Raw genomic sequence first — 14,772 nt, forward strand, 5'->3', positions numbered from 1 at the left:
CTGACCTACATGTGGCTCCAGACCCACAGCAATGTGGTTGACTCTTAACTGCCCTCTGAAATGGCCCAGCAAGCCACTCCGTTGTACCAAACTGCTACGAAAAAGTCGAACAGCTCTGTGGGAGTACCTTCACCACACGGACTGCAGCGGTTCAAGAAGGCGGCTCACCACCACCTTCTCAAGGGCAATTAGGGATGGGCAATAAATGCTGGCCTTGCCAGCGACGCCTACATTCCATGAATGAATAAAAAAAGAGGATTAAACTACAGCTTGCAAAATAAAAAAAATTGTTTTCAGTGCATAAAGTATTTATAAAAGACATCTGTTTACTGCGGGAGACTTTAACTATATCTAGAATAACGTGTGAAGAATATTTCCTTAACAGCTGTATTGTTTAAATAAACTTCAAATTTGCAAACCTAGTTACATTTTTCATTAGACTGCAGTGATTAAATAGGAAGTGTGGTTACAGTCTCAGTGTAAGCAATGTGACATAGACTGGAATGAGTTGCACAGATTCTTTATCTTAAAATAACCTTTGCCCAAGAAGTAATTAATATAGAGGCACGTGGTTATCGTGGAAAGGAATAGTATATAAAGCACTACAAACAATCATTTTTTTTTTAATGAAACGAGTATGAAGAGGAACAAATGTGAGGGCGAGCCGTGATTACCCGTGCCCAGTGGGTGATAAGCGAATATATATGTTCAAAGTGCATATTAGACCAAACCAGACAGTAGTGTCTAGCAGCAAGGATGCTTGGACAGTTTGAAGTCTGGCACAACACACTGACGGCCCAACATGCTGTGTCACAGAAGGATAGCTTGTGGCTTTTTACCCGTAATTCCCCACAGATTGAGTTCCCAAACTTGGCCATGCCATCAGGACCGTTCCCAGTAGAGACTAGGTACTTCCCGAATGAGAGAAAGGGAAGGAGCATGTTTAAAAATGTTGATTAAGTCGTTCTGAGCTACTATTGTGCAGCTCTTCATGCACAGTTACAGAGTTGTATCAGCAAGTTGCTCCTCTATCTCCTTGCACAGGGGTGGTGTGTAGCAAAAGGTACCTAAACAGGAGCAATAAGTATATAAAGGATGGATGGAAATTTTAATTATGGGCAAAAAAGGAGTGTTAATTCATCCTAATAAATATTAAAACTACACTACAGTGCAATAAAGGAGTATTAAATATTGTTTTGTAAAAAGTCATGAAACTCAGTGCTTAAAAAGTATTAAAGCTAAATCAGAAGTAGTGATGGGGGATTAAACTCCATGCTAGAGGGAGAATTAATATTAAACCAATGGTGCGAGAAAATGTTTTTTCTAAATTAGTGCAATAAAATAAAACATACTCTGTTATAAGGAAGTGTTATACTAATTCAGCGCAGTGAGGGAGTATTACGAAAGAGAGTATTAGACACCATGCTTTGTAAATATTATGATGTCACAGTGCAATAAGGGAATATTAAACTCAGGTGCTGGGAGGGAGTTTTGATATTACATCACAGTGCAATAAGGGAGTATTCAGATCACCTTATCACCTTTCAGTCCTGGTGCTCCAGGGTTTCCCATCAGCCCCTAGGAAAACAAGCAGATAGTTTAGTAAATAGGAAAAAAGACACATATTAGAGGCATGTGGATGTCAGGTTCCTGAATATGTTCAATGTTAAGGTACAAATCATTAAAATATTAAAAAGCACCAAATAATGGGACTGAATTTCCCGATGGTCTGCCCTAGCCTTAGTGAATGATCTGCAGAAACTTCGGAGAAACAGAGTGAATGGTGTTTACAGGATTTCCCATGGAGCTGCCGCTGAAGTTATGGCGTATGATACTCGCAGAAATTCAACCCCAATGTCACTTATCTAACAAAGGTTCACAGAGTAACACTCAGAGGTCAGTTATTATATAACAACAACAACTTGTATCTATACAGCATCTTTAACTGAGTAAAATGTCGCAAAGCGCTTTCCAGGAGAGTTATCAAATGAAATTTGGCACCGAGCCACATAGAGATATTAGGGCAAATAACCAAAAGCTTGGTCAAAGAGGTAGGTTTTAAGGAAGGCCTTAAAGGAGGAGAGAGATGTAGAGAGGCGGAGACGTTTAGGGAGGCAATTCCAGAACTTTGGGCCTCAGCAGCTGAGGGCACGGCCACCAATGGTGGAGCGATTAAAATCGGGGATGCATAAGATGCCAGAATTGGAGGAGCACAGAGATCTCAGAGGGTTCTAGCGCATGAGGAGGTTACAGAGATAGGGAGGGGGCGAGGCCATGGAGGGATTTGAAAACAAGGATGAGAATTTTAAAATCGAGGCGTCGCTTAACCGGGAGCCAATGTAGGTCAGCGAGCACAGGGGTGATGGGTGAACGGGACTTGGTGCGAGTTAGGACACGGGCAGCAGAGTTTTGGATGACCTCAAGTTTACGGAGGCTAGAAGGTGGGAGGCCGGTCAGGAGTGTGTTGGAATAGTCAAGTCTAGAGATAACAAAGGCATGGATGAGGGTTTCAGCAGCAAATGAGCTGAGATGGGGCAGAGTCGGACGATGTTACGGAGGTGGAAATAGGCGGCCTTAGTGATGGTGAGGTACTCAGACAAACACACCCATTTCCTTCATGGTTGACAGAAGTTGTATCACACACATCGTGCAACTGAACATTTTGTCTGTGTTTTTTCATGATTCCTACACACCCCATAAAAAAGCTTATTGAACTTTAGTGAACAAGAGAGTAAACAACCTCCAAGCTAGCAAGAGTATAAAATAAGGAATCGCTTTACACTCACACCAATATTTTTATTAACATAATTGAGCCACAGATGTTCACCCCTGCAGTTCCTATTCTTTGGCTGAATTGAATTGCCAATTGATTGGGAAACAGTGTGCAAACAAACTCTACTTGTGACGTTCTCCGGAGCTTGAGTTGGAGGCTTTTAAACATGGTCATGATTTTTGTTTATATCAGACACTTGGCTGAACAACAAAAAAAAACCTACGCAAAACTACCTACAGTATGCATACTCAGAGCAATCAGTACCATGGGAATTTGTGTAGGAGGTAGTGCTAATTTTTAACGGTGGTGTACCTCAAAATACTTCACAACTTTAAACCAACATGAGTGGCTGTTCTGCTAACCCTAAGGAAAGACAATTGGGTGGTTATATTAAAATTACATGATGCCCATTCTTGGGCCAGAATTTTCCCCATAAAAAACGGGTGGGTTTGGAGCGTAGGGGCAGTTAAATTGTTAAAAATGGGATTCCCGACCTGATCCCGCCACCGGTTCGCCCACTTCTGGTTTTAACGGAGGCGGGAAGGGGGGCGGCCAACCCGCTCCCGGGGGGCGGTACGTCACTTTAAATATTATAATGAGGCCGGCAGCCTCTTTTTTCACCTCCATTTTGAATTTAACTGCCTGTGGACGGGTTTCACACAATTCATGAAATCCGGCAGTTAAACCGAGGCGGGGACGGCTGCATCCAGGAGGAAAGTGTCTTTATACCGACCTCCTGGGTCCAGTGTCCCTGCCTAACCCACCCCTCCCCCTCGATCGGAGACCCTTCCCCCACGAGGCCTCCGATCGCCTTCCCGGGTCTCCGATCCCCACCATGAGGCCTCTCCCCAACCCCACCGATGATGCTGAGGCCGGCCCCAATCCTCCTTCTCCCCACCGCCGATCCTCCGGCCAACCCGCGCCCCCTCAATCTGGCTGGCTGTGGGCGGGAAACCGAGGCCTCACATGCAAATCAGGCCCTGCCGTTAAAGCCGGCACATGGCCTGCGGGAAACACGGCCTCCCAGGGTTCCCTCCCGCCTCGGAGACCCCCCCCCACCCCGCCACTCCGCCAACCCGCCTACCTGCAGAGAATTCCGACTTTGGTTGCAATTAGTATCAGTTTATATTATGTAGAACAATGTATTATGTTTTCAAACAAATGCAGTGCATATTCATTAGCTGATGTACAATATATTTCCAATGTGTATCTTTAGAGCATGACATTGCTATTCTTTTTCCCAAATGTCAGATAGATTGGATATATATTTTGTTAAACGGTGTTCAAAATAGCCTGAATTAATTTTGATTTTTGCCACAAATTCTGTTTTGGCAACAGATTTTATACATCTTCAGATGATATAGGGAACGCAATGCTACTTAACCTTCTAAGTACCGAACACATTTTTCAGCTTTTACATTACACAATTTGCATTTGAAATCTGTATAAATAATTTTCTGTATCTTTATTGCGCTAAATAGTAAAAGACAGATTTTTTAAAATGCACAAGACCAAAATGTACAGAATTCTCAGTACTGTATAATCAAAGTTAAAAATCTTAGATGTTTTTAATATTTGCATTGAAAGATCAATCAGCACTCAAACACACTTTATTCCCAGACAGTATTATGACTAGCAACTTCAACCAATTAAGTTGGATTACTTTTGACATACAGTAACATTGACACTTGGCGGTGAGTTTCCACTTGTCTAATAACTTTACTGAAAAATTTGCGACTTTCTTTGCTACAATAATTGACAGAAGGAATGTCAGCCATTGGTTAGTAACATAATCTAGCACAGAAACAATCACTTGTCTGATCAATTAACAGAAAAAAGAGTTGGAATAATCCAGCTCACCTTCGGTCCACGTCGTCCAGGCAAGCCCATCTTCCCAAGACGCCCCATGTCACCCTGCCAAGAACAGCAAAGAGACAATTAAAGTCTATGGCTCGTATTGGCCTTTGCCAACATCAAATAAAGCAGTAAAATGAGGGGGGGGGGGGGGGGGAAACCAAATCTCATTTTATGAGAACAGGTCCTTAGTTCCATCGGGAAATGGAATTCCTACATACTCTTAAGCAGTGAACGACATCAAGCGCTCCCAGATCAGGGCAGCTGCAATACAAATTTTTACTGACAGCAAGGTTTTATGACACACTGCTAGTTGCTGCTGCTAGATGACATTCCCATTTCCAACACGCTCTACTCTTATGACACCTTTCAGCAATTTTGTCTAGTGCCTATCTAGTAAATCGACTAATTGCCAATTGGGCTAAATTAATGCTCCATAATGCCCAAATTTTAAAATACTTTTCTACTGTAAATTTCCACCTTCTGCGGATTGAATTAATACTATCCACATTCATATCACGGAGCCCATTAACACCAGCTACAGAAGAGACTTTCACTCCTCTCTCTGGATTGGTTTTGCGCCTGTGTCAAAGGACAATATAACATATAGTACCACTGACTTACTTTTTGTGTATTTAAATGGGACTTTAAAATATAATTATGACTTTTCGATGTGGCCGCTCTCCTCGGGGCGCTGCTGTTTATTAACTTTGGCCTAAATTAGATTTTCTCATTGCTGTTTTGTGGTTAAAATGGAATTGCGCCTCTATACATAAATATTAAACAAACCAACAAGTTCCTCTATCAATGACAGTAATGCTTCATCACTGTAGGGTTGGGCTAGATTCATACTCTTATATAAAAAAAAAGTTTCCAATTAGCAACTGCGCAGTCCAAATAGTCCCAATTGTGTCACAGAACATTTCTAAATAATGACTTTTTAAAGTCGCCCTTCTGATTAGCAATATGGAACATTGTTAAATGATAATAATTGCTTGTTTAAAAGGAAGAAAGCAACATACATAACCGTAATTCCTGTTTCACCGTATTGAGGCAAGATTTTCCTTCCAACCAAATAGAAATTGTTCATTTAGCAACTTGGTCAGGTACATGCAAATATGGCCAACTGAGGGCATCAAGTTTGATTGTTAGTCAAGCCCGTGATTCTAACTTTATTGCTGCCACTGAGTTAAGAATCTAATACCTAACAGCTACAAACGGGAGCAAAATTTGCATGAAAAGTAGGGTGATATGGTTCTGTTTGCAGTTACAATAATTGAAATATAGTGGTTGTAGTGTGGTAAGAAAGATTAAAAGAGGGCAATATTGTAGCTGAGAGAACACCAGTCTGTGAGTCTCGGGATTTATAGATTGTGGAGGCATAGGAGAGCGTGGGGGAGGGAACTGTTGATTGAGTTGGAAGAAGTGTGCAAGGCAGACGCCAGCTCGCTACAACATGGGGAAAAATGGTAGCTCAGGTCAGGATATTATTGATTGCCACTATGGCAGGAACAGCGTAAAAGCTAGCGAGCTTCTGATTGTATTTGTGGCAGAGGCAAAAGGATGTTCATTGCATTTGAAAAGGAGAAACACAGGGTTACTGACAATAGTTGGACAGGAGGTTTATGAGATGGGGGATTGCTGACGGTAGCTGGAACAGAGAAAACTGCTTATTGTATTTGGGACAGAAAGAGCTTGCAGGGTTGGTAGTGGGAGGACTGGCCTGGTTAGGGTTGGGGTTAAAAGAAAAAAAAGGTAGGCTTGCATTTCTATAGCGCGTTTCATGACCACCGGATGTCTCAAAACGCTTTACAGCCAATGAAGTACTTTTTGAAGTGTAGTCACTGTTGTAATGTAGGAAACGCAGCAGCCAATTTGCGCATAGCAAGCTCCCACAAACAGCAATGTGATAATGATCAGATAATGTTTTTTTTTAGTAATGTTGATTGAAGGATAAATATTGGCCAGGACACCGGGGAGAACTCCCCTGCTCTTCTTCAAAATAGTGCCATGAGATCTTTTACATCCAGCTGAGGGAGCAGACAGGGTCTCGGTTTAACATCTCATCTGAAAAACGGCACCTCCAACAGTGCAGCGCTCCCTCAGCACTGCACTGGGAGTGTCAGTCTGGATTTTTGTGCTTAAGTTTCTGGAGTGGGGACTTGAATCCACAACCTCCTGACTCAGAGCGAGGGTGCTGCCCACTGAGCCACAGCTGACATGTCCGGTTAGTTGGTTAGGGTTAGGGTAGGGTGTTTCAAGCCGGATTCATCAAGATATAGTTGCAGCAAACTTCACTGTGATCCACCACAGTCCAGTGAACTTTGATCACCGCTTGAATTCTTGAAAGTCTTTCTATAGGCCTTTAACACAAGTGTTTTATAGGGGCATGTTCGCTCACTTTGCCCCTTCTGCATTTCAGTAATCACCTCCACTCATAATGGGGGCGATTTTTGTTTCTTGTGTATATTAGGTGGACTCTGGGCAGGATGTCTGCATTTGCCTGTCCGATGAAGTTGCCAAAGCAATTTTCGTGGTTGGGCCTCGGTAACACTGAATTGTCAAGCTGCCAGTGCTAGTCGTGCTCCTTATAGACAACTCACCCATGGGCAGGGCAGGAAATCCAGCAGGACTTGATTTTGATGCGCTTGCAGCATTACCTTGTACAAGACGGGTGGAAGCGTTGGGAGTAAAGTGACAGGGAAAAACGTTTGTATCACCTACAGTGGCGAATATTGGAAGCCTTCAGAGGCTCAAAACACACAAGATGTGTGCCAGACCCGTTTCCAGCTTTCCCTTACTGCGGCCAAGGATCCGTTTAAATAACCGTTGGCAATGGCCACCTACCCACTTGTCCCACCCATGGTTTCTGGGCAGATAAAGGAACAGGCAGTGGCAACATGGGTAGAGACAAAAATGGCATTGGGTCTTAACTGTGTCATTAGACCCCAATCTGCTATATTAGTGAGGCCCCCACCTGATCCTGGCTGCTGCTCCAGCTGCCTAAACTCAGAACGAGCGTTAATCCCCCACATGATTTTGGTCCTGCCAGCACCCCATCTTTATTTTTCAATTTTTTTTTCAATTTTCAATTTTATTTGTCATATATGCAGCAGACGTGTGCACTGCACAATGAAATGTTGATTTTTACGAGTCCTCCCAACATTGGAATAAATATGGCATAACAATGATAAAATACTAATAGAAATACAGTACAGGTACACTATCCCTTATCCGAAAGCCTTGGGACCAGCTGAGTTTCGGTTTTCGGAATTTTTTGGATTTCAGAAGGTATTGGGAAATTTGTCGGGGGTCGGGGTCGGGGTCAGCGGGGGGTCGGCGGGGGGTCGGGGTCGGCGGGGGGTCGAAAAGAATATCGGACGGGCCGCGGTTCGGGTCGGGTCGGGTGGGAGGGGGGAGAAAAGAATATCGGACGGGCCGCGGTTCGGGTCGGGTCGGGTGGGAGGGGGGAGAAAAGAATATCGGACGGGCCGCTGCAGCTATCGGACGGGCCGCTGTATTGTTGGGTTCACTCTCCCGGTGCCTCCTTCACACTGCCCGGCTCAGCCTGCATTCTCCTACCCAGGAGGGAACTCTGTGACCCTCTGCCCTGCTCAGCGTAAGTCGTGCGCCACTCTGGTCATGTTGTGCGCACGACTTACGCTGAACGAAAAAACTTTCGGTTTTTAGAGGTTTTCGGAAGTTCGGATAAAGGATAGTCTACTTGTAATAATAAATAAAACAACAGTAATAAATAATAATAAATTATACGTTCATGAGTCTTATGGCCTGTGGTAGAAGCTGTTTCGAAACCTGCTGGTACGAGACTGTATGCTTCGGTATCTCTTACCGGACGGGAGCAGGGCGAAGAGGTTGTGGCTGGGGTGGCTCGCATCTTTAATGATTCTCAGGGCCTTCCCCCGGCACCTCTCGGGGTAGATATCCTGGACAGCAGGTAGTTTAATTCCTATAGTACGTTGTGCAGCTTTCACCACCATCTGTAGAGCCTTGCAGTCTATGGCGGTGCAGTTGCCATACCAGGTAGTGATGCAGCCGGACAGGATACTCTCGATGGTGCACCGGTAGAAGTTGGTGAGAATCTGGGGGGCCATTCCAAATTTCTTCAGTCTCCTGAGGAAGAACAGGCGTTGGCATGCCTTCTTCGTTACGACGTCGATATGATGTGACCACGTTAAGTCCTCCGTAATGAATACACCCAGGAATTTGAAGCTGCTGACCCTCTCCACCTCAGCCCCTTCGATGTAGATTGGGGTGTGTCCCTCCCCCTGCCACTTCCTGTAGTCCACGATCATCTCCTTTGTTTTGCTGATGTTGAGGGAGAGGTTGTTGTACTTGCACCATTCTGCTAGAGCTCTTACCTCCTCCCTGTAGCCTGTCTTGTCGCCATCTGTGATCAGGCCTAGAACGGTAGTGTCATCAGCAAACTTGATGATGGAGTTGGAGTTGTGCGTGGCCACATTTAGGTGTAAATGGGGTGTGGTGGAGACAAAGCTGCCTCCAATATAATGATTGACTCTTTTGCTGAAGATTCAATTCGCCTTTTTCCACTTCAGAATGCCTGCCTTCAGACCATTCCTTTCGCAGTACAATTTCTGTATTGCTGCAGGTTGATATCCATGCTCTTCAATAGGGCAGTGAAAATCTCACTTCTTTCAATTATTAAAAGGTAATTTCTTCATGACTACTGCAGGTCCAACCAGCAGTTACCACCTCATACCTTTGTTGACTCCATCCTTATTCATTCTTCTTCAATTGACATTTTGGGCCTCTGATCCGAAATGGAAACCCCAACATCGCTCCATAGAAACATAGGAGCAGGAGTCGGCCATTTGGCCCTTCGAGCCTGCTCCGCAATTCAACACGATCATGGCTGATCGTCTATCTCAATACCATATTCCCACTCTCTCCCCATACCCCTTGATGCCTTTTGTGTCTAGAAGTGCTCCAGTGTTAAAGCTGCCTCTAATAAGTATGGCTTCCTCTTCCTTAAAAAGCACTTCCTTTCCCCCTCACCAACTTGTAAAACTCTGCTCATTCAAGAATTTGGGGAGGGTCTTTGCTGATGTTCAGGGTCAAAAGAGGACACGGACCCTCATGCCATCCAGTCAATGTTGGTTAAGGCTATTTCCACCCTCGTAACATCGTCCGACTCCGCCCCTGCCTCAGCTCATCTGTTGCTGCAACCCTCATCCATGCCTTTGTTACCTCTAGACTTGACTATTCCAACGCACTCCTGGCTGGCCTCCCACTTTCTACCCTCCGTAAACTTGAGGTCATCCAAAATTCTGCTGCCCGTGTCCTAACGCGCACCAAGCCCCGTTCACCCATCACCCCTGTACTCGCTGACCTACATTGGCTGCCAGTTAAGCAACGCCTCGATATTAAAATTCTCATCCTCGCTTTCAAATCCCTCCATGGCCTCACCCCTCTAGGGACCAGGGATTCAGCTACGTGTAGAGATTACAGGAGCTGTGGTTGTTCTCCTTAGAGAAAAGAAGGTTAAGGGGCGGTTTAATAGAGGGGTTTTGATAGAGTGGAGTATGGAGAAACTGTTTCCACTGGCAGGAGGGTCAGTAACCAGAGGGCACAGATTTAAGATAATTGGCAAAAAATCCAGGGGGAAAATAAGGAGAATTTTTTTTATGTAACGAGTTATGATCTGGAACGCACTACCTGAAAAGGTGGTGGAAGCAGATTTAATAGTGACTTTCAAAAGAGAATTGGATAAATACTTGAAAAGGAGACATTTTCAGGGCTATGGGGAAAAGAGCAGGGGAGAGGGACTAATTGGAGAGCTCTTTCAAAGAGCCGGCACAGACACGATGGGCCGAATGGACGCCTCCTGTACTGTATGATTCTATGAAGAGTATGAAGCAGAAATGCACCATGTATTAAGCTACCAATCTAAAACTCTCTCTTGTGGCTCACAATGATGGATGTAAGATACAGTGAAGGGCCTGGTGAGTTACACATTTCACATTCATTCTGCAGCAGCATCACAGGTTAAACGTTTGAACTTACTGCAAGATTCTGAGGGCAAGCTTGTGGAAATTCAATCACAGTACTGGCCACCAAATTAAATTTTTAATAAACTTATGAAAATAAAATATAAATCTAAAAGAAAACTTCCTTTAAAATAAATTAAACACTTGCTGGAATGACCATCAGATTCACCTGTGCATCAACAACATGTTTAGGTACCTGGATGTAATTAAATATTCAGGGCTGGATTTTACCAGCCCTGAGGAGGCGGGTTTGGAGGCGGGACTGCTGGGAAAGTCAAAAAGAATGGGAGCGGATCCCGAACCTGCTCCCAACCTGCCTCCAACCAATCTTCCCGGGAGTTGGGTCCCCGATTTGTGCAGGGACCCAATTCCTAGTGGCGGGAAGAGGATTATAGCCACTTAACTGTCTGTTAACAGGTAGTTAACAGGCAGTTAAGAGGCTTTTTCCAATTTTTAAGACTTCTGCTGCGGGCTTCCCGATGTCGGGGAACCCCGCCAGGGTAAGTGAGGCATGCTGTGGGTCTGTTGTACTGTTGGTGTACAGATGACAGCTGCAGAAGTGGTGTGAAGGATACAATGGGACACTGGTGAGTATCAGAGGTAAGGAAATGTTGGGAAAGTCATTTTTAATGTGTTTAGCTTTTTCTGTAGGTGACAAGCTTTGAAATGTTTGTGTGGCCTCACCTCAATTGGAGAAGTGACAGCTCGCTTCTGTACCCTCACCTACAGCTGCCATCTGTTTCATCCTAAGGAGAGAGTCATTGGAGAGCCTGGGTGCAAGGGCTCACCGTTGTACAGTGAGTGTCAGTGTTTGACAGCACCTCAATGCTGCCGAACACTGTCAAATCATCTGTCAAAAAATTATGGTTCATGTGCCTTTAAGAAAACCGGCAGATGAAACGTCATTAACTGACGTCATCTGACACCAGCTTTCCCTTAATTAGCCGGCAAGCCTGCAGGGCGGGGCTTAACAAGGCCAATCAGGGGAATAAAGCGTCTGTGTGTCGGACATCGCTGGGGGCGGGGCTAGAATCCGGAAGGCAGCAGTCCCACCCCAACTCGTCTCGGTGAGTAAAATCCAGCCCTCAGTGTGAAGTTATTTTACTGAATTATACTCATTCAAGCAGAAATCAATAAAATGTTTAATTAGTCTCATTTTAATGAAGTGATGAATTTATAGCTCATTTTGCATGTATTCAATGTATTGTTTAAAACACACAGAATGATAGAAAGCCATTCTTTGCTTCTGATATGTCAATCAAAAATCAAGGTCAAAATCAACTACTCAGGAAAGAAGTAAAAAGGTGCATGTGTCGAATCTGCAATCACTTTAGTAGAAATTTAGTAATTCCACAACCAGTGGTTATGGCATCTGCCAAAAACTTATATTGCCACAGAGGGCAGCTTTGCTTCAGAGAACAGGATTCTTTAGCAGATTTAATTTTTTTTTTTTAATTTTTTTTTTTTTTAAATTTTTTTTTTAGAGAATTTGTTTTCATCCCTGATTTTTTTTAAATATGGTGTTTACCTTTAGCACCACACTGCAGCCTTCGTCTGTGAGGGTGGAATGGCTTGGGTCTTAGACTGATCACTGAGTCAATGTTGATCCATGATCATGTGACAGGCATACCAACTACGTGTTTACAGCTTTCTGAGCTGCCAGCTTTCTGTCCCCCTGAAAAAGGGCACTCCTCCCCCTCCCAATAAAAATCTATCTGGTGACCGAGCAAAGAGCCCAAAACTCCTGGCCTCAAGTAATGAGCAATTCTGGATTCCAAATGAACTATGCTGAGTAGTAGTTGGTATGTTCCATTGACATTCCATGCAGATGCTGAGAGGATGTTTCCCCTGGCTGGGGAGTCTAGAACCAGGGGTCACAGTCTCAGGATAAGGGGTCGGCCATTTAGGACTGAGATGAGGAGAAATTTCTTCACTCAGAGGGTGGTGAATCTTTGGAATTCTCTACTCCAGAGGGCTGTGGGTGCTCAGTCGTTGAGTATATTCAAGACAGAGATTGATGGATTTTTGGACACTAGGGGAATCAAGGGATATGGGGATCGGGCGGGAAAGTGGAGTTGAGGTAGGAGATCAGCCATGATCTTATTGAATGGCGGAGCAGGCTTGAGAAGCTGTATGGTCTACCCCTGCTCCTATATCTTATGGTCTTATGCTTCATAGAAGTTAACACATCTATCCTACATCTCAGCTGTTTCCAGTAAATGAAATGTTTACTTCACTTATCAGCCTAGCTCACAATAATTAATATACTCACCTTGCTTCTGCGAATCTATAGCAGCTGACATGTTTTCTTGACATTTTAGACTAACATAGTAATTACCATGCTTCCTCATTTGACCCACAACAATTAACACACTTGTTTCACTTGCCAAACTTCACTTAACACATGCCCTCACTTCACCTCCCTGGCTGATCTCTAGCAGTTAAACTGGAACCTCTTCTTATTACAGTGTTGCACTGCCAAAGTCCTTCTGCGACCGGTGGGCACCGCAGGGACTGGAGTAGACACAGAAAATAATGTTCTTATTTAATTTGAGAAGTTACCTTTGGTTTTTTTAATGTTTAATTTTCAATTAGTTGGGCTTTTTTTTTTAAAGAGGGGGCACTTTTGTTAGATTATTGCGTTGGATGACATTAGCTGCTCCCTCAGTCTATTACATACCTTACCCTGCCTAGAACAGATAGAATAAGTGGTTTTAATAAGGAATTTATGGTGCATGTTTGGCAGTATAACTGCAGCAAACAAGCACGAGTTTGGATTTCAGCTTTAGATGAGAGACCATCTCCAGGATATAGTCTTCTCCCACCCTGGCGTCACATCAGCTGTGGTATAACTGCAACCAGTGCATCGTGACGTAAGAAAACTACTAGGCATTTGGTCTGAGTATTAAACAAGGCTTTAATCAACTGTTTTTCAACATGGAGATCTAGTTGTGTCCTTCACTAGTTCCTGTTAAAGAATGTCCTGAGCAAGCTGGGCCCATGCCCGAGTCTTTATACACTCCCTGGACAGCACCACCAGCAGGCCACCCAGTATTATTTCATAAGTCATTTCCACATGAATGACAAGATTCATGTCACATCGCAAGTTTAAAATTAATTTCCCAGGCAGTTCACCGGACCACATTTAATTTTTAATGTTAGTAGAGGCAACAGGATCATTGGCTTTTAAAATTTCACTGGTGTTCCAGTGCCACTGAGTAGAGAGTTACATGAGGCTGCCATACTCAAGGTATACCAGCTCTGGGTTGTTAGCTGCCAGGGTCAACGGAGCTCTGCATTTGTTTGCTTGCACAGCTGTGCAGAGGTGTGTTCACTGGCATCTGAATCATGACAAAATCTTAATGTTAAGAGGAAGCTGAATGACCCGTGGATCATCCTAGGAACTTCTTAGATTTTGATTCGCAACAAGGCCGTTAAACTGTGGGGGTTGTGAAACCAAAGTGGTGTAGGACAACCTGCTGGAGATGGCCGCACACTTCTTATCCATGGGTGCATTTGAACTGTGCACAGCAAAACTCAAGAGTGGATTGCTTGCAAAATTTGTAGTGGTTAGGGAGAGCTGATTTACACTGACTCCTCCAAAACCAATCTCAGTAACCTCATTGCAAAGTGGGTTTCATCCCCAGTTATGATCGGATGTCATTGGGCCAGAAATTAGGATCAGGGGCTTGCCACGCGTGCAAGCCCCCGATGTGCACTCACCCGGCGCGCCGACATCTGAAGCCTGGGCCTGCTTGGAATTCCTGTCACTGGCCCGGTTCAGATGTCAGCGCGATGTGCTTGCCTGATCCAGCGGCGTAGTTAGTGCGATGTGCCAGCTGGGATCAGGTGAGCACTGTGCAGCCAATCAGGGGAGGGGAAACTTCATTCATGAGTTTGATAGTAAGAACTGTCAAACTCATGAAAAGTACGGGCGCCCAAAAGACTAGTTTAACTTTAAATAAAATTTAAAAAAACATCCCAATAATTAAATAAACTATAAATAACTTTAAAAAACTATTTTAAACAATTAATCAAATTTTTGAAAAAAATAATTTTTTAAGAAATCGGGTCTAAAAATAAACTTACCTTACTGTAAAGTCCTTAAAAACAATAAAG

General features: G+C 44.0%; 1 protein-coding gene across 1 annotated transcript in view; it reads right to left on the reverse strand.

Moving 5' to 3' along the window:
- LOC147101631 (uncharacterized) overlaps nt 1-14,772 on the reverse strand; it is a 688,387-nt gene that overhangs the window by 315,959 nt on the left and 357,656 nt on the right. Inside the window, 2 exon segments of the mRNA XM_085965351.1 lie at nt 1,534-1,578; nt 4,634-4,687. Of these exon segments, the coding sequence (XP_085821477.1) occupies nt 1,534-1,578; nt 4,634-4,687 (99 nt within the window).

The sequence above is a fragment of the Somniosus microcephalus genome, chromosome 23 (genome assembly GCF_052327205.1).
Source record: "Somniosus microcephalus isolate GS21.2 chromosome 23, FLI_Smic_1.0, whole genome shotgun sequence".
Lineage (NCBI taxonomy): Eukaryota > Metazoa > Chordata > Chondrichthyes > Squaliformes > Somniosidae > Somniosus > Somniosus microcephalus.